General features: G+C 51.4%; 1 protein-coding gene across 1 annotated transcript in view; it reads left to right on the top strand.

Annotated features, from left to right (window-relative positions):
- The first annotated feature begins 6,722 nt into the window (after positions 1 to 6,722).
- The window catches only part of Onecut1 (one cut homeobox 1), a 40,569-nt gene continuing 29,277 nt past the window's right edge, over positions 6,723 to 18,014 (top strand). Inside the window, exon 1 of the mRNA XM_004662482.3 lies at positions 6,723 to 7,827. Within this exon, the coding sequence (XP_004662539.1) occupies positions 6,723 to 7,827 (1,105 nt within the window). The remainder of the gene's footprint in view (positions 7,828 to 18,014) is intronic.

Below are 18,014 nucleotides of genomic sequence, written 5' to 3'. Positions count from 1 at the left end.
GCGGATCCTCATATGCCTGAGCACAGGAAGGAGGTGGCTAGGTCTGGAGGGTCCTAGGTACCCACCCCTACCTCCCCAACACACACACTTGGCAAAGGGAAGGCTTATATAGAAGGGCTATTGAAAGTCACAGCAGACTTCCAAACTCACTCCCAGTAGGTAGGGGGAGGAGAATAACAAAATTCAGTGGGATAGCAGTGACTGAAAACCGGAAGAGGTTTTTGTGTGAGATAGACTAGGATTTGTTTGCAATGTTGTTAGCAATATTGATTTTTTGTTACTTGGATTAATGTATGTTAAACGGGAAAATACAGGCATTAGTCAAGTACAATGTAATCATCCATTGTTGAGAACGTGGTGTCTCCAGTGATCATAGAGACTGGGGGCTGCCAGGCAGCTCCACCATGGTCCAAATATTCCAGGTGCTTAGGTTGGGGCATCTGGGGCTGAGAGAGCCAGGCAGTGTGTGGAGCAGGCAACTCCACAAGCAGCTCACTGCTCTTATCCCTTCAGAACTTTGCCTCACATTTAAACACCCCAGTGCATCTGTCTTGCCCCCCCCATTTATTAGAGGGACTAAGGGGTGCAAGTCATCCAGGTCTTCCAAAATTCCTAACCCACCCATACTCCCACAACCCTCTTTCAGGTGACCACCCCCACAACCCTCTGGCATGGAGACTTCAGCAGCGTGTACACACACACACACACACACACACACACACACACACACCTATGAGACATGTTTAAAAAAAAATACCCAAGGGATAGAGCAGCCCAGAAGCAGCTATTCAGGAAGGTTTGGAGACTCCGGGGCCTGACCTCTGGACCATGGGAGACAGCTAGGACCAGAGAAGCCTACCTGGAGAAGACAGTTCTCCACACAGCAGCAGTTGGTTGATCCATCCTCTCACTCTCACTGACAGACTCTGCTTCTCAACCCTCAGTTTCTGCATTGATGGAGCCAGGAGCCTGAAGCACTGGGGAGCCCAGCCTAACTGCACAAGGAAGGCCTTCTCCTGTTCCACAAGACCTCTCAGGATCCAGACAGCAGCAAGAGGGCAAAGGTCCCAAGATACAAAACTACTAGGCACTGGATGACTCCATAATGGCCCAGAGTTCCCAGGGCAGATGCATCCAGCCACAAGGGTGGAGATAGGGGATTAAGGTGGAAGGTGAACCTGAGCCGAATAATATGAGTGTGAAGAGAAAGAAAAAAAAAAAGAAAGAAAGAATCGAAAAATAAGCCTCAGCTTGGAGAAAGCAAAAGGGCAGAAGGTCCCCAGTAGGCTGGGAGAGAGAGAAATCCACAAAGGGACCGAGGAGCCCACAATGCCTGCACTTTATTTTTAGATCTTCTAGGTGTCTGTGGGTCAAATAAAGACAAGGGCAGTAACGATTATTCTGTTAAATCTATGGTACTTGACTGCGCAAACACTAATTGATTAGACACCAAAATGATTTGTTTAAAGAGTTTTCTTTCCCAAGTGCAGCTGCTTTCACGGCATCAGCTTTACCAGGCAAAAAAAAGAGGGGGGTGGGCGGCTGAATGCGCCAAGTCTTGCCCGATGCTCCCTGGCAGAAATCTGGTGTGTGGGGGGGGGGGATGAGCTACTAGGATGTGCGGCTCCCAGCTGGGCTGTAACCCGTGACTTCTGCTCTTCCAGGAGGGGGAAGCCCAGGCCATCCCTAGGTGACTACCCTCGGTGCACTCTGCTTATGGCGGGTCACTTTGGCACCTAGGGCTCATGCCCTCTCACTCTCTCACACCTGTCCTTTGTAACCTGGCTCTCTCACCACCGCCAGCTGCTGCTGACCTAGCACACAACTCCCAAGGAGGAGGCTCCAAATAACAGTGTTGTCCCTAATCCCAAATCCGCCTCACCACTGCTTCGCCCCAGCAGCTTGGGTAGGTTCCCTGGTTCAATGATATGAAAGTATGACCAAGAAAGAAGCCACTGAATAGTTGGCGATAGGAAAGCCACCTTCCCTGGGGATCAAAGTGCACCCTGATCCTGCCATCACCCACCCTGGAACCTGGAGCCTCTTTCTCAGCCTCCAGCAAGAAGCACACTCCTCCTTCCTCCAGCATTCTTGGCTTGAACACTTGAAAAGCCTCGGCCAAAATGGGCGACCGCCAGAATGAACTTCAACTTAGAAGCCGCCTGCTGTTCACCTAGGGTCCCAAGAGAGCAAGCGGTTTTCTTCCTGTGCCCGGGAAGTAACCAGAGACAAGCACACACTCTGTTGCAAGACAGCCAACTCTGTAGTTCCTGGAACTCGGAGTTAGGTGGGATCGGCGGCAGCGTGAGGTACTTTGGCAAGCTTCTATTGGAGTGTGAGGGGACGGTACAAGAGACAAAACAGAAGAAAGTTCAAAAATGCTGAGTTTAAAACATTTTCTTGGGCAAAATCAATTAAGAAAGCAAAAAGGAGAAAGGTTAGCAGAACAGATGGATACAAACTATATGCTAAAAAGAACAAAGATTGAAGAGTAAAGCTGAAATCATTGATCCCCACTTGCTTAGGCCCCAGAATGTGAAAAAACCTCACTGACTAAATTTTCCCCCTTATGATGCTAAAGCTGATTCAGGCCTGTCGCCTTGCCTGAGCTCTATTACAGAACTTACCCCCAGCCTGAAGAGTTGGTTGGTGAACTTTTTAAATTTTTTTTTTTCCTACAGTGCATTCTCATGCCGCTTCCTTCTAAATTTTCTGTCAATAGCAATTTTCTGAATAAAATTTCTGAGGAAATGGAAAGACTCCAAAGAAAGGCACTCAGATCCAAATCCTTCACCTCCTAGTTACCAAGTGCTCTAGTGGAGCCAGATATCCAGGACATTGTCCATCTGTCTGTATCTGTGGGGAATTTCATTCTAGACTGGCTGCGCAGGCATTAGGAATGCGGGTGAGTTCTGTTCTGAGGCTGCAGCCAAGGAGGCAGCTGGCTCAGAACCCTTGCAGGACTTGCCGGAGTGCTAACCAACACATGGCTCAAAGGGGCTAGAAACATCCTTTGGAATGGTTCAGAAAACCCATGACCTAGTCATAGGTTGTATCTCTTCTACTCAAAGAAAACTGATGCATTAACTTTGAGTCCTATAAAAGGTTCTTGGACAGCCTTGCGTGGCCAACACTTAGAGGAATTCTTGCATTCATATTCCCCTTCTTTGTCATTTTCTCTCCCCCTTTCCCTCTCCTCTCTCCTATTTTCTTTTCTAATTCTGATAGGGTTGCCAGGCACATTTAAGCATAGAAGAGACTGCATCTGCCCGCCCCACCCAGGGTCTTCTGACAGTCACAAAATAAGCATCTTGCAAACCTTGCTGCCAGGGCTGGCATATAGTTCAGTGACAGAGCCCTCGCCCAGCCTGCTTGCAGCCCTGAGTTCAATCCCGAACACGGAACTTTGTTTCCACACCAAAATACTGCTAGCAACAAGCACCCAGTTGATAGTCTTGTTTCCCAGTATTTGTACATATATTTGAATATAATTCTGATTTTGACTGACACTATTGTTTTCCTTTAAATTTCCTCAGACTCTAAGCAGACAGGTTTCAAAGAATGCTCCCTTGGACTCTAGTTCTCAGCCCCCCACATGGCATCTAACGGTGCCAGGCTTTGTGCTGAGCAGTCTGAGATAAATAAGAAACAAAAGCCTGTGGTGCCCCATCATCCCCACAGGCACACTCACCTTAAGGAGCCCCCTTACTGCCCACCATACATCCTCAGTCAGGTAGGAGTATGTTGGACCTCAAATGCAGGAAAATAAGTGTTTAAATCAAAACTCTGAAATGTTGAAGAAAACTGTGGCAGATTAGAAAATCAAACCACATATGGATATTTAGAATTTTTTGGGGGGAGGAGTGTCAAGTCTTGAACTGATCAAGCCCAAAATATATGTGTCCAGATGTTCCTTTCACTTCTTCTATAGGGACCAAAGCTGAAACAGGCCCCCTCTTTACCTGAGCTAACATGAGCTCCCCTGGTCTCAGCCCTCTTCAGGTGGTCTCCAGGGGCTCTGCTGGGAGTCTCACAGCAAGGGGGGGTTTCCGGGATCAAGTCCCTAATTAACTCCAGTAAGAGAAAACCATGAACAATGTGTGCCTCAGTCACATTTATTTCTTTCTTTTAACATACTGCCTTTTAGGAAGAGAGTAGTTATAAGGGCAGATTAATCATTTTGGTGGATTAAAATACATTGGGGGCAACACTTTAGCTCAATGACTAATCTGAGCTATTATTTTAACCTCATTGTTCATTTTATGAAAGCCGAACATTCCGTGGTACAGGAAAAGAGTGCAGAAACAAGAAGAAATAAGGGTTACCTTGTATGTGTCTAAAGAGATAGATATAAAGATAAATTTAAATGGAGTAATTTTGTTTTCTGGGTTGTGTAGGATCAGTATATTATTCCCAAAGGCCTTTTATTCTTTCTGGGGGTATCAAATTCCTAACTGTTCATAACCCAGTAAACATAAAAATCTTTGAGATAGACTCTCATTTCCAGAGCTGTTAAATACATTATTTGGTTAGGATGGGATGCTTGGTGTTGCAATCCCCCTGGGTTCCTCAGTCCCACAGCACCCTGAACTTTCAAGCAAGTCAAACTGCACCCACTGAACTTGGCCTACCTAGAATAACCTTGCCCAGATGGTGACAGGGCTGAGAGAGATGGGCCTGGATGGGCCTTAGCTAGTAGTAACTTCTCTCAAAGGTTGTCCTCCCTAAACATTTTTCAAGGATCCAACCACCACTACCACCACCTACTCAAACCTGGGCGCATGCGTTCTGTCTGTCTCCCTCCCTCCCTCCCTCCCTCCCTCCCTCCCTCTCTCTCTCTCTCTCTGAATGTACACTGGGAAAACACCAATGGTATCAGGCAAACAAACCTTACCTAAAATCTGTTTGTCCCAGACAGGCCACAAACACTCTGTTACTTATCTAGGCCCAGAAACCCGGGCTCCGAGTGGCTATCTCCTTTGTGAACACGCTAGCCCGGGGCTGAGGCTCGGCGCTGACCCGGCCATAACTGCCAAGGATCTGACAATGGGCACATCTGTCCTTTCTCCAAGGGATGAAAGCACCTACGCAGACAAGGCTCTGCCTTTTGTTGCGGATTTTTTTTCTTCCTTTCTTTTGTAAATGAAAGAAATCCGCGGCATGTGGCGGCCGGGTGTGTGTCCCGTACTGGGGGGCCTCCCCACGCGTCCCCACCAGGCTGAAGGACCAGGTTCAATTCCAGATTGGAGTGTGACTGTGAGAAGGGCGCAATTACGCCCAAAGCTGAATTGATTTTCAAATCTGGAGGTTTCTCTCCCAGGAAAGCCGGGCAAAGAGCGTTCCTGTGGGCCCAGCGGAGACCCACGCGGCCTCGTTCGCTCTGCCTGCGTCAGGTCTTTTCCCAGGCAGTGGCCTCTGGGTGGTTTGCTTTCCTTGGAAGCTAGAGAGCAACCAAAGACATGACCCGAGCCTCGGTGGCCCCACCAGCCCCTGAAGTTAGCGTGGGACCCACCCAAGTACTACCTCCCTTGCTCGTCGTCGCCCCCCGCCTCCCCGCCCCACACCCAGGCCAAGTCCCTGGAAGCCGGACGCAGCCTTAATCATGAGCTGAGCAGGGGAAGGACCTAGGTGGCTGGGCCGCAAGGTACGGCCCGGATCGGGACTCTTGGCTCTGGATGCTCCTCTCTCCCCAGGGCTCGGATAGGCTAGGGTGGGCAGAGGCGGCTCGGGAAGGATGAAGGAGGCCGATTCATCAGCCTCCGGGCTAACCTAGGCTCCTACACATCCGCGCCCTCCCACCGCTGGCCTAGCATTTAAAGGGCGGCAATGCACCTGCCCCCAGCATCCCTCCCCGAAATAAAGCTTAGTGGGCCATTGTGGAAGGGTGCGGGTGGCACAGCCCCCAGCATCCCCAGCGAGCTGCACGGGGAGGCTGAGGGGCAATGCCTCTCCAAGCCCAGAGAGGTCACAGTGATGGGACGGGGTAGGGGCGTCGTGGGGCGGGGCTGGGAAGAGAGAGCCCAGCACCCCGGGGGCAGGGAGGCGAGCGGGAAGCCGTAGTCTCCCAGGACAGTGGCGGCGGCCCCAGGTCGCGCTCTGCGCCAGTCCTCTGCACGTGCACCCGGCTCCTGGGCCAACCGGCGCCGCTGGGAGAGCGCAGCCCCCTCCTTCCTCCGGGCTGGGACGTCACGGCCGGGCGCGCGGGGACCGAGAGGCGGGGCCTGGCAGCGCGCATGCGTGCCGCTCCCGCGGGCGAGAGGGCGGGCCGCGGCGGCGGCAGCGGCGGCGGCGGCGGCGGCTACCGAGTCGCGGCCACAGTAACCGAGCCATGGCTCGAGCTGGCGGGCGGCGCGGGCAAGCAGCAGGCGCGCGGGCCGCGTCCGGGGAGCCGGGGGCCTCGCGACCCTGAGGAGGAGAGAGGGGCGACAGGGGACCGGGCCGGGCGGGCCAGGGGCACCGCGCTCTCCCAGGCGCGCGAATCTTTTTTTATTGGAAATTAATACATATATATATTTTAAAGCCGAGGACGCAGAGGGGAAGGTGGGGGCCGGAGAGAAGGCGAGACACACATGCACACAGAGAAGAGACACAGAGCCCCACAGTGAGAGGAAGGAAGAAAGGCGACAGTCGCCAGCAGCCGAGGTGAAGACTCCCGTGCGCCCCTCGCCGCCACTGCCCGGCCACATCGATGTTGTGTCCGCCGCCCGCTCGCCCGGATCACGATGAACGCGCAGCTGACCTTGGAGGCGATCGGCGAGCTGCACGGGGTGAGCCATGAGCCGGTGCCCGCCCCCGCTGACCTGCTGGGCGGCAGCCCCCACGCTCGCAGCTCCGTGGCGCACCGCGGTAGCCACCTGCCTCCCGCGCACCCGCGCTCCATGGGCATGGCGTCCCTGCTGGACGGCGGCGGCGGAGGCAGCGAATACCACCACCACCACCGAGCCCCTGAGCACAGCCTGGCTGGCCCCCTGCACCCCACTATGACCATGGCCTGTGAGACTCCCCCAGGTATGAGCATGCCCACCACCTACACCACCTTAACCCCTCTGCAGCCGCTGCCGCCCATCTCCACCGTGTCTGACAAGTTCCCCCACCACCACCACCACCACCATCACCACCACCACCCGCACCACCACCAGCGCCTGGCCGGCAACGTGAGCGGTAGCTTCACACTCATGCGGGATGAGCGCGGGCTGGCCTCCATGAATAATCTTTATACCCCCTACCACAAGGACGTGGCTGGCATGGGCCAGAGCCTCTCGCCCCTCTCTGGCTCGGGTCTGGGCGGCATCCACAACTCCCAGCAAGGGCTTCCCCACTATGCCCACCCCGGCGCGGCCATGCCCACCGACAAGATGCTCACCCCTAATGGCTTTGAAGCCCACCACCCAGCCATGCTTGGCCGCCACGGTGAGCAGCACCTCACGCCCACTTCGGCCGGCATGGTGCCCATCAACGGCCTTGCTCCTCACCACCCCCACGCACACCTGAACGCCCAGGGTCACGGGCAGCTCCTGACTCCGGCGCGGGAACCCAACCCTTCGGTGACCGGCGCCCAGGTCAGCAATGGAAGTAATTCGGGGCAAATGGAAGAGATCAATACCAAAGAGGTAGCGCAGCGTATCACCACCGAGCTCAAGCGTTACAGCATCCCGCAGGCCATCTTCGCGCAGAGGGTGCTTTGCCGCTCCCAGGGGACCCTCTCGGACCTGCTGCGCAACCCCAAACCCTGGAGCAAACTCAAGTCGGGCCGGGAGACCTTCCGGAGGATGTGGAAGTGGCTGCAGGAGCCGGAGTTCCAGCGCATGTCCGCGCTCCGCTTAGCAGGTGAGCGGGGCTGGCGAAGGAGCTGGGCGCGAGGGGCGAGGTAAGGGACGTGGCCGCTGGGACCGAAGGTGGGAGGGAGTGAGAGAAGGCTGGATGTGTTTCATCACTCTGCCTCCCTATTCCTCGAAAGGGGTGTCCCTGTACCCGGAAGAGCCAGGGAACGGTTCTGGGGCTCACCGCGGCTTTGGCGACTATAGGGTCACATTTGTACTTGGCGACTGATCTGGCGGTCGTCACAGCCCCAGCCCTAAAGAAATTTTCGAGCCTGGCAGGACACGGTGGGTGGATGGGTTTAGCTCTCCGTGTCTAGAAAAGGTGCGAAAGCATGCCTGGAATTGAGCAATACGCCTATCTATCCTCAGCAAAGGGCTGGCATTGCGAAGCGGGTCCCTGTGCGCTGAATTCGCTAAGGCGACCCCCTCCCGCGATCTTTCTATTGGCACCGTGCGTAACAGTGTACACAAAACGTCCCAAAGCTACCGAGCGGTGTGGGGGGGGGGTGACCGGGTCTCGTCGGTAGTGTCGGTGCGCAGTCCGTGCCTGTCACCCGCTGTGGAGAAGAGAGTGGGGGAGGCAGACAGTGCCAACGTCTGGGGGAGACCCCCATTCAGGGAGCTCCCCAGAGGGGTTCAGAGCCCACCTTCTCTGCCTACTCGCTTAGGACTTTACACTTTTATGAATTCCTCTTTGTGATTAAAATATCTAAATCCCTGTGCTGGCGGAAATGGGAGCGTTTATATCCCCTAGGTCAACAAGCCGAGATTTCCCAGTTCAAACCCTTGAGCGGGCTGGTTGAGAGTTGAGCGGGAAAGTCTGGCGGTTCCGACGCCCGGCACGGCTCCCCAGAGGGTCAGGAGGACAAGTGGCCAGCTGAGCCCAGCCTGAAACGCACCGGGAAGTTCAGGTGCATTTGGCGACCCTCGAAGACTTGAGAGGAGGCAGAGGCAAGGGCAGCAAACGGCTTGACGAGACCTGGGTGGAGGTTGCCAAGTTGATGGACTTCAGAGTCCACGTACGACCCCCGCCCCCCAATCGCAGCTGGGCACCCAGGCCTGAGCCTTGGTGAGGAGAAAGGTAAAAGCTGGAATGAGGGTTTGTTAATTAACTGATCGTTCTCCATTAATTTGTCCCTGGAGAATGAGACCCAGTCAATCCGCTCTGAGCCGAGGGCACTGAGCCGTTTCGCAGTCTAAAATCAAAGTATGAGGCTGAGCCCCCTCCCCCACCCTGTGCCTGCCAATGAGAAGCTAAAGGGAGGCTGGTGCCAGAGGGCCTTCGATTCCTGCCTGTGGTGGACCAAAGCCCTTCCAGGATCTGGGCGTCTTTGGTTGTGGGCGCCTCCCTAGGGCAGCGTCCGCCGGGCCCGGTTTTCCAGCCTTCCTCAGTCCCCGGTGCTGCCGGCAAAGTTGTCTACGCAGACTCCTGCGGGCTGCCCGGGGCTGGAGGGGAGAGCGGCTGGGAGAGCTTGTCTCCGAGCTCCTGCACTTCCTCTCCGCAGCACTGTGTGCGGGAACTCTGTTGTCCCGGCTGGGCTTGCCGAGACCCTACGGGTAGTTGAGCACCCTCCGCGGCGCCCCAAGTGCCCACGCCCGAGGCCAGCCAGCGAGGGGGTTGCGGGGAAGATGGGAAGGAGATGGAAAAGAAGCAATCTCCCAACGTGCAGACACGTTTCCAGACATAGGCGTCCCCCCAGTCTCCACCCCTACACCCTGACTCCTGTCACTCCCCGGAAGGACAAACTGATAGGGTCGGTACAGATATAACCCCCAGCCTCTTAAAACCGAGTTCCAAGACCACCCCCACCCAAGGCACACATCAGAGCCGTGGTTGGGTGCTGAGCAGGCGTTGGTGGAATCCAGAAAGACATGGAAAGGGCATCTGTGCGTGCAGATCCTAGTGACCAGCCACTGCACGCTAGGCTCTCGGCGTGTGACCTTTCCCTAGAGAGGGTAGAAACTCCAGCAGGACTCCGTGTCCGCTTTTACCTTTGTTACTTTAATTTAAAGGGGCCAAGGGTTCGTGATGTGAACTGGAGCCTAGCTCAAAGTGAGGGCCAAGCTCTCATACAAGAAACTTACCAGAGTCTGGTTTTGTTGCCCAAGCCACCAGCACTTTTGAAGTCATTAAACAAACAAAAAAAGCTGCCTAGTTATTTCTCTTTTTTCCTTCTTTCTTTCTTAAGAAAACTGGATTTTTGAACCAATCAAATGATGTCTAACAGGCCTTGAATTCAGGCCCAAAGACTGTGTGCCAGGTATTTCGACCTTGGCAGCTGCAGGACGTTAGCCCCTGTTCCCCAGGGGCAGTTCCTCCCCAGGCTTCCCTAACATTCTGCTCGTGGTTGACACTCCTCCTAACTCCCATGCAAGGTCCCCAGCTCCTTCGCTTCTCAGCAAAATGGTGGCTTTTCCATTCCCCTCTCTGTCCACCGGCCCCTCCAGCTCCAATAGTTTATTGTCCAGGGTCAAAAACCCTCTCTGCACGTGGCCGCCTGTTTGGGGAGGCGCCTTCCGGTCACGAAATCACAGCTGTGGTGGAAGACAGGCGACAGGAGGAAATTCACACCAAATTAACTACCTTTTAAAAATCAATATATGTCCCCTCCACGTAATGCGTGCCGCTGCCTATTAAAACGCAGCGTGACTGGTTGCGCGCCGCTTCGGATCCCGAGTGGGCTGGGGAGGCTGGGCTGGGCGGCTGGGTGCCCCGCCTCTGACGTGGGCGCCTGTGACGTGAGGAGATTATTTTCCAATTAAAGATTCCACAAGGCCACAGGCACTCGGCGGGAGCCGCCAGCGCGGGGAACAGACTTCCGAGAAGTGGTGCCCACTGGGCGCAACACCAGCACCCGGGACCCAAGGAGGCGGCGGCGCCCGGACCCACCGTTCCCAGGAGGCTGTATGCTGGGTCGCTCCGACTCTGTCGGACTGGAGGCAAGGAGTCCTCCAAACCCTCGGGGGTGATGGTGACTGGCGCTCCAGCACCCGGTACTTCGCCCCCTTGCGGTCGGGTATTTGCGCCGGAAAGACTGGAGGAAGATCTGAGCTTGGGGGATGGATAGGGGAGTGGTCCTGTTCCTAGGTGGCCATGAGAAAAAGTCTGACCTAACCCAACCTGGGCTGTGTTTGCTGTGAGTGGCCTTGCGGCCTGGTTGATTGATAACAGGCTCGGCACAAGTCCATTTGCTTTTTGTTAATATTTATCCCTGCTGGTGACGTTTCCAGTGCCCGGGTCCTCCCTGGGCTGCAGGAGTCAGGCCCATGCTGAGACCCCAGGAACCACATTTCCTCCATTCAGGAAGACTCTGGGGGTGGAGATAGAAGCCAAGACTGAGCTGGGAGGGTGCCTGAACTCCAGAGTGGGAGGAGAAGGCTCCAAGGACTCCAGTCTTGCAGCTGCTGTGAGCCCGCCGGTGTGAACAAAGGATTGGTGGGGTGCGACGGACCGTCCAACCAACCAACGGACCATGTCCGCCTGGGAGACTGGGGCCAAGGCCTGGAGTAGCCTTCTCCCAAACGTGGTTAGGGATGACAGTGATCTAGAGCCCCAGAATGTGCCCAGGGTGAATACTGACAGTGTATTAGGGTAAAAAACTTGGGGAGGGATACAGACACATCCCCACCAGCAGCAGCAGAGTGCAAAATCACAAGAAAGCTCTGTGTAGCACCTGTCTCCTTTAGGGTGTAGGGCGAAAGTTCCCTCTGCAGTTCTCTCTGGGGAGCACCCACCCCATTAAGGTGGTGCCCACGGGGTTAAGAAAGATGCGCGTGGGGAAATTTTGCGCGGTTAGTTTGGAGAGCTTTAAGCCTGCATTGGAGGCTTGAGGCAGCCCGGTGGCTGTTTGTGGTGTTGACTGTGCGGCCAGCGCCAAGAGCATGCTGGCCAGAAACCAACCCACTTGCCTGTTCAGAGGCACCTGTCTATCCCACCAGCAGGTGCAGTCTGAAGCTCTGTGGAATCATCCCGACAGCAGAGCGGCCCCAGGTGGCCTAACCCTAGGCCAGGCTACTGAGGTGACTCTAGACCCAATCGTGTCACCGTCGCTTACAATGGACAGGACAGGACGGCCGGTACCAGCAAAAATAGTACAGTTACGTCGTAGCAGCGACCCTGCCCCGCCCCCTCCCTCCAAGCCCATGGCAATGCTTTCAGCCGGTTGAGCCCGGACTCACCTGAGCAGAAGGTGCTGCGCGCGCCCCCTGCGGGCCGCCGGGGATAGGCGCCCAGGCTGCGTGGGTCGTTCCGCCGCTGAGGGAGGAAAAGGATGCTTGGTTATGGTGGCTTTGTTTAAGTCATCGTTGTTTTAATGATCTACTAGCCAAAGTAACTACTTTAATAGAAAAGGGGTGTGAAGAAAAAAGGTGATTCCTAATAGACTTTTCCAACAAAGCTTACGCTTGCCCCACTGTTAGATGCAAAACGTCCCCCAAAGAGGATACGAGTTTGGATTCCGTATCCTTACAAATGCTTTGGATGGCATGGTTTTTGTTTGCTTGTTTTATGGGAGAAAGGCAGAGCAGAGAACGTAACCCCGGCGATCTGAGGTCAGGACCAGTGGATACAGTCCGCGCAGATGAACGTCTCCTTTGTTTGCTTGCTTTCTAGAAAACTGACCTGAGGGAGTCAGAAGGCAGGCCTGAGGCCTCAAGCTTGGAAGTCTTTGTTTCCCGTCCCGCGGGGGAGTGAGAGGCGAGGGGAGGCCCACGGGCATGGAGCGCACGCGCGGCGTCAGGACCCTGGACAGGGCCCCAGCGCCTGGCCGCGGCTGGGATGCCCTTTGAAAAGTTGTAGCAAGAAAATGAACGCGAAATACGCTAATATTCCCAAGTTTATGAGTGGACCACCCCCCCCCCCAAGAATAAATAATGGCCCTGTCTGGTTTTAGAAAAAAAATCAATCCCATAGCCAATGATCAGGTGAGGTTGATCTGTGGCACAACAGCTTTGTGCATGCGTCTGACTGCACGTGCACACCTGCTTACAAAATCGGAATTCGTGTCCCTGTGGGTGTGACCGGGGTTGGATCATTAAGCTAAAACGTTCAATTCAGTCCCTTTGATCCGTGCTGGGGAAAACCTGTAGTCATCTCTAATCTAGGAGGTCTTTAAGGAGGCTGTTCACGAACTGTTTGATGTCGGAGCTCATGGAGAAGCAGCTGATCAGACACTGCCCCGGTGACGTTCTCCGGAGAAACGGTCCTTAAGAGCACACCAGTAAAATGCATCCCTGGTTTTCTTGTAAAAAGGAAAGTCCTCGACCTTAATGGCCGTGGTAATTTAGAAGGAGGTTCTCGGGTGTCTTCCTCCTCTCTTCCATAGTTAGCGGTCATGTCCTTGAAGTGGAAATGCCCAGAGCTCTTTGGGAACTGCATACACAGAAATATTTAGACACATACTCGATATTGTAACTCAACCAAGGAGCCTTGATGAGCTGAATGTGAAATGACTACTTTCATTCCACCTTTCATACCCTATTAAAACAGTAGGAATTCTACACTTTGGTAAAATTGAATGGCCCCCAATCTAGGATAGGGATAGAAAGCGAATCTTATGGAATCCATGCTAGTTAGAAGATTCATTCCATCTCAAAACATTCAGCAAATATTCATTGTAATTTTTAGTATGTCTCCATTTAAATAAAATGAGCAAGCACCTTTAGGAGAAGAAAGCCACATTATTTCTATGTGAGGTATAGCACTTTATTAATAAGGAAGGACCTCCTACCACTGCAAACAAGCACCACTTTGTTCATCTGGCTTTATGTGGGTAATTGAGCTCAGGCCAGCAGGCTTTACAAGCAAGTATCTTAACTGCTGAGCCATCTCTCCAGCCCAGTTTTACAGGTTATTAATGCAATAATATTCATACGATTTAAACTCTCTTCATGAAATAACAGGGAATTAGGTCAACTTGATATAAGCATACAAACTATTTGTCGAAGTCTTACTATGGTATCACACAGATGGTTTATTATCATAAAATTTGAACAAATTAGTTTCTAGAAAACCCCTCCTCAGATGGAACAACTTAAAAAGATACCCACAGGCTTGAGAGATGGCTTAATGTTTAAGCTGCCTGCCTGCAAAGCCTAAGGACCCAGGTTCGATTCTACAGGTCGCATGTAAGTCAGATGCACAAGGTGGTGCATGCATCTGGAGTTCATTTGCAGTGGCTAGAGGCCCTGGCGCACCCATTCTCTCCCTCTCTCTCTTCCTCTCTCTCTGTCTCTAATAAATAAATAAATAAATATTAATATTTTTAAAAGTATTTAAAAAGACACCCGCTAAACAGAACCTGGCCATAAAATACAGCCCATCAGATGTATCATAGCAGTGGACAAGGAGAGAAGTTGGTTGTACACATTCTGTTTGTTGAGTGCCATGGTCCATACATAAGGGTTCTCCTTTAATACCCACTGTCGATGCCAGCAGCTCCTAAGTCTTACTGTATGCTGAAATAACTGCACTGTCTGGCTGCATCACCCCAGATACTCTGATATGGTAATTGTAGGACATGAGCCAGCTGTGGGGTTTTTAAGAGCTTCCAGGTGGTTTTGGTGTACAGGAAGGCTAGGGAGCCAATAGTGAATGTGATATCTGCTGTAACTTTCCCTAATTTAATGAGGTTAAACAGTTTATCTGTAGTAACACCACTGGAAAACTCTGGGGCCCTGGACTCACCTTCTCCATTTCAAAGCCCAGAGCCATGGTATCCTGCTTCTCTTGCCAGTTCTGTGCATCACCAGGTCAGAGGACTCAGAATGTGGAAATGTCATATCCACCAGCATCCACATCCGATTTACAAAGCCCATGCATAAAAAGGTTCTTGAAATCAGAGAGAGTGCCTATTTTCTCTGGGGCTCTCAAAGAGAGTTACTCATGAAAACTCACTTGTTTTTTACTCAGACTTTTAAGAGAGGGTTTTTTATTGCTCTCCCCGGAAGAAGCAGCTAGAGGGAATGCAAGGAACTAACACACCCAAGTCTCTCTAGTCATTGGTTCACTTAAACAATTATTGATGGGCGAGACCCATCTCATTAGATGTACTCTGTGGGTAGGGCTAGCCCACTGGGACCCATGCCTGGAGGAGGGCCCAAGGGCCTAGGCCTCCCATACTTTAAAGCCTTAGTATTTGGATTTGCATGTGGGTAGCACTTACTCAGGGCCCGCATTAGTGCCAGCCTAACCCTTCTCCCTGTTATATTTTAGGACTCACAAGACAAAAATAAATAAATAAATAAACTGACTAAAACGCTGTATATATGTTGGCAACCCTCCAGAGGGCAACTTAGGATTTGCGTCAAACAAGGCTCACTTCCAGATACACACACGTTTCTTATCTTACCGTGCATATACCATGGGGCACCAAGAATCGACAGTTTCTGAAATCGCGCCTTTCGTTTGCACATCTGGTGATGATCTCATAGTCCCAAAGAGAGGTTATCAGAACAGCACAATAAACTATGCTTTTCCCTCTCTTTCCTGTTGTCTTCAACAACAGATCAATGGGGAAATTAAATAAACAAGCGAGCAATGTGCGCCACCTCGTGGTCGCCTCGCTCACTGCTGGTTCCTTGGTTTGGAGTGCGTGAGAGGAGTGGCTAACACAACCAGTATTGATGGAGTCGCAAAAATCGTTCATTAAGGCAATTTAATCTTTGCTATTAAATGTCCTTTCAATTCATTTGGGGTAATTAAGATGCAGTTAAAGTGATTAAATTCTAATTACTTATGCTGGACAAAGACATATTTGTCACACTAATGCGGTTAACTAAAGACTCAGAAAGAAAGTTAACATTTACTTCAAGTGATGCAACTGGAAAAATCAGTTCCTCTTTTCATCATTAATCCAGTGATCTGGGTGATTATATAATGGCACGACAAGCTCATTAAATAGGCGAAGTGCTGATTAAAATGATTGCTAGCAGGAAAACTTGAACAAGAATTACCTCAGTACTGTTTGGTCAGCAAGCCCTGAGCAAAATTACTAAATGTTCTGTCTCTCCAAGCTACTGCCCCAAAGTAATAAACACCTTAACATCTGTCCTGACAGTGAGAGAAGGATGCTTCATTATCAACCTGAAGACATGAATTCAATTAAATGAAGTTTGGTGGGGGGGGGTTGTTTGTTTTGTTTTGTTTTTGAGACAAGGGCACTTTTGACTCACTGTGTAGTAGTCAAGGATGACCTTGAACTTTTGGTTCCCCTGCCTCTGACCTCTGGAGTTCTAGGATTCCAGGTGTGCACCACCATACCCATTTTGATGCAAGCCAGTGCTGGGGATCAAACCCAAGGTTTCATACCTGCTAGGCAAGCTGCCAAGTGAGCTATCTCCAGCCCATGAAAAGATATCTTTAAGTGAAAAATGGACTCTTAGTGAGGAAGAGCACAGGGCAGGAGTAAGGAAGCAGAGAATTCCTGAGGTCAACATAATGAGCATTTCCACCACAGACTGAAAGTTACACAAGTCTTGTCCCCTCCTGGGTTTCATTTGATTTTTTGCCTTGGATGAGTGGGGTGGGGAGAATTCCACTGCACTGGGACATACCACATTCAGTTATTATGCCCACTCTGAAGAGCGCCAAATTGGTCTTGTCTCAGTGACATTCCATGTTCACGCGTAAAGCAGTCTTAGGTTCTAAAGTGTCAACTCACTGAAGCGATTTTGCCATAATCTCCATAGCTCCCAGCCACTCAGGTTAGCTTAATTATGAGTGTTTGTAAAGGAAAGATAGACTGAAACTGAACGAAGTTGAAATCTGCTTCACTGCTTCATTTTCCTGGAGGGGTGATTGAAGGGTAAAAATGGTCATGAGATAATTGGGGATTGTTTTCCCTAGAGACCATCATGTTTCAGGACAGTTACATTTGCATATTGAAACTATAATTGTGAAGGTTGTCACTTTCTCATTTAGCTCATCCTATATTACCCCATACACATCAGGAGCAAAGAACCAACATTATTAAATTCATTGGTTCATTAAGTTAAATAAATAATTGTTAAAAGAATTGGAGCTAGGTGTGTTGGGTCAAGCCTTTAATCCTAGCACTTGGGTGGCTGAGGTAGGAGGATCACCTTAAGTTTGAGGCCAGCCTGAGCTACAGAGTGAGTTCTAAAGTCAACTGGGATAGAGTGAGACTCTGCCTCTTAAATAAATAAATAAATAAAATAAGTTGCTTGAATATTTAAATCTCATATAATAAAAATAATTATTATAATAGCCAGGTGTAGTGGTGCACACATTTAATCCCAACATTTAAGGAGCAGAGGTAGGTAGAAGGATCTCTATGAGTTTGAAGCCAGCCTGAGACTACATAGTGAATTCCAGGCCAGCCTGGATGACAGCAAGACCCTACCTTGAAAAACCAAAAGAAAGAAAGAAAGAAATGTTCAGTTGTAAATACCCTATCAGTTTAATTTTGTGAAAAGTAAAAATTTTGAGAAAAAAGTCACATCTCCACAGCAGCAGAAAGGAAACAGTTTGAGTGCTGGGCCTGGAACTGGGGTGTATGTCAACAAAGCTTGCCCCCAGCAACACACCTCCTCCAGCAAGGCTCTACCCCCCAAAGGCCTCACAAATGAAATAGAAATCATATTAATTTTATGCATCATGCCATCTCCAATTATGGGAGCATCACTTTAGTTACTGAATTAAGAACCAAAAGCCCTGGAGAAAAGTTCACACAGCAATTAGCTCTCAGATCTTGTCAAGTCATCTGACCTTCCCAAGCCTCCATCTCCATAAATGTAAAATGAAAGGTTTGGCCTTTGGGCCCCTCCGGGTCACACATTGTGATTGATTGCCTTCTCTGAAGACTGTGTACCTATGGCAAAACCCACCTGGTACCCTGATCTCCTAGCGCCACGTAGTGTAGTGGTCTGTCCCCTGGATGAGGGTGCAGCCGCGGTGAGGCTCAGAGGCCTGTCTCGATGGCAGGGCCACTCACGTCACAGGTGCTGTCTCTAGGACAAAAGCTCTGCAGCCTGAGGTGCCACCACTTGCACCCCAGTAATCCCAGCTGATGGCGGGGGCCTCCATCGTCAGGAACGTCGCGCACTGCTGATGTGGATATAAGCAGTGTCTTTGTTACAAAGAATGAGTGTAGCGTCATCTCCTAACCATGGCCCACACATGCCTAGCAGTTCTACTCTTTTGTACACATTCTAAATTCACAAGACTCCTGGAAC

The sequence above is a fragment of the Jaculus jaculus genome, chromosome 10 (assembly GCF_020740685.1).
Source record: "Jaculus jaculus isolate mJacJac1 chromosome 10, mJacJac1.mat.Y.cur, whole genome shotgun sequence".
NCBI lineage: Eukaryota > Metazoa > Chordata > Mammalia > Rodentia > Dipodidae > Jaculus > Jaculus jaculus.
Note: the sequence above shows the minus strand (reverse complement) of the source record. Positions and strands in the feature narration are given on the sequence as shown.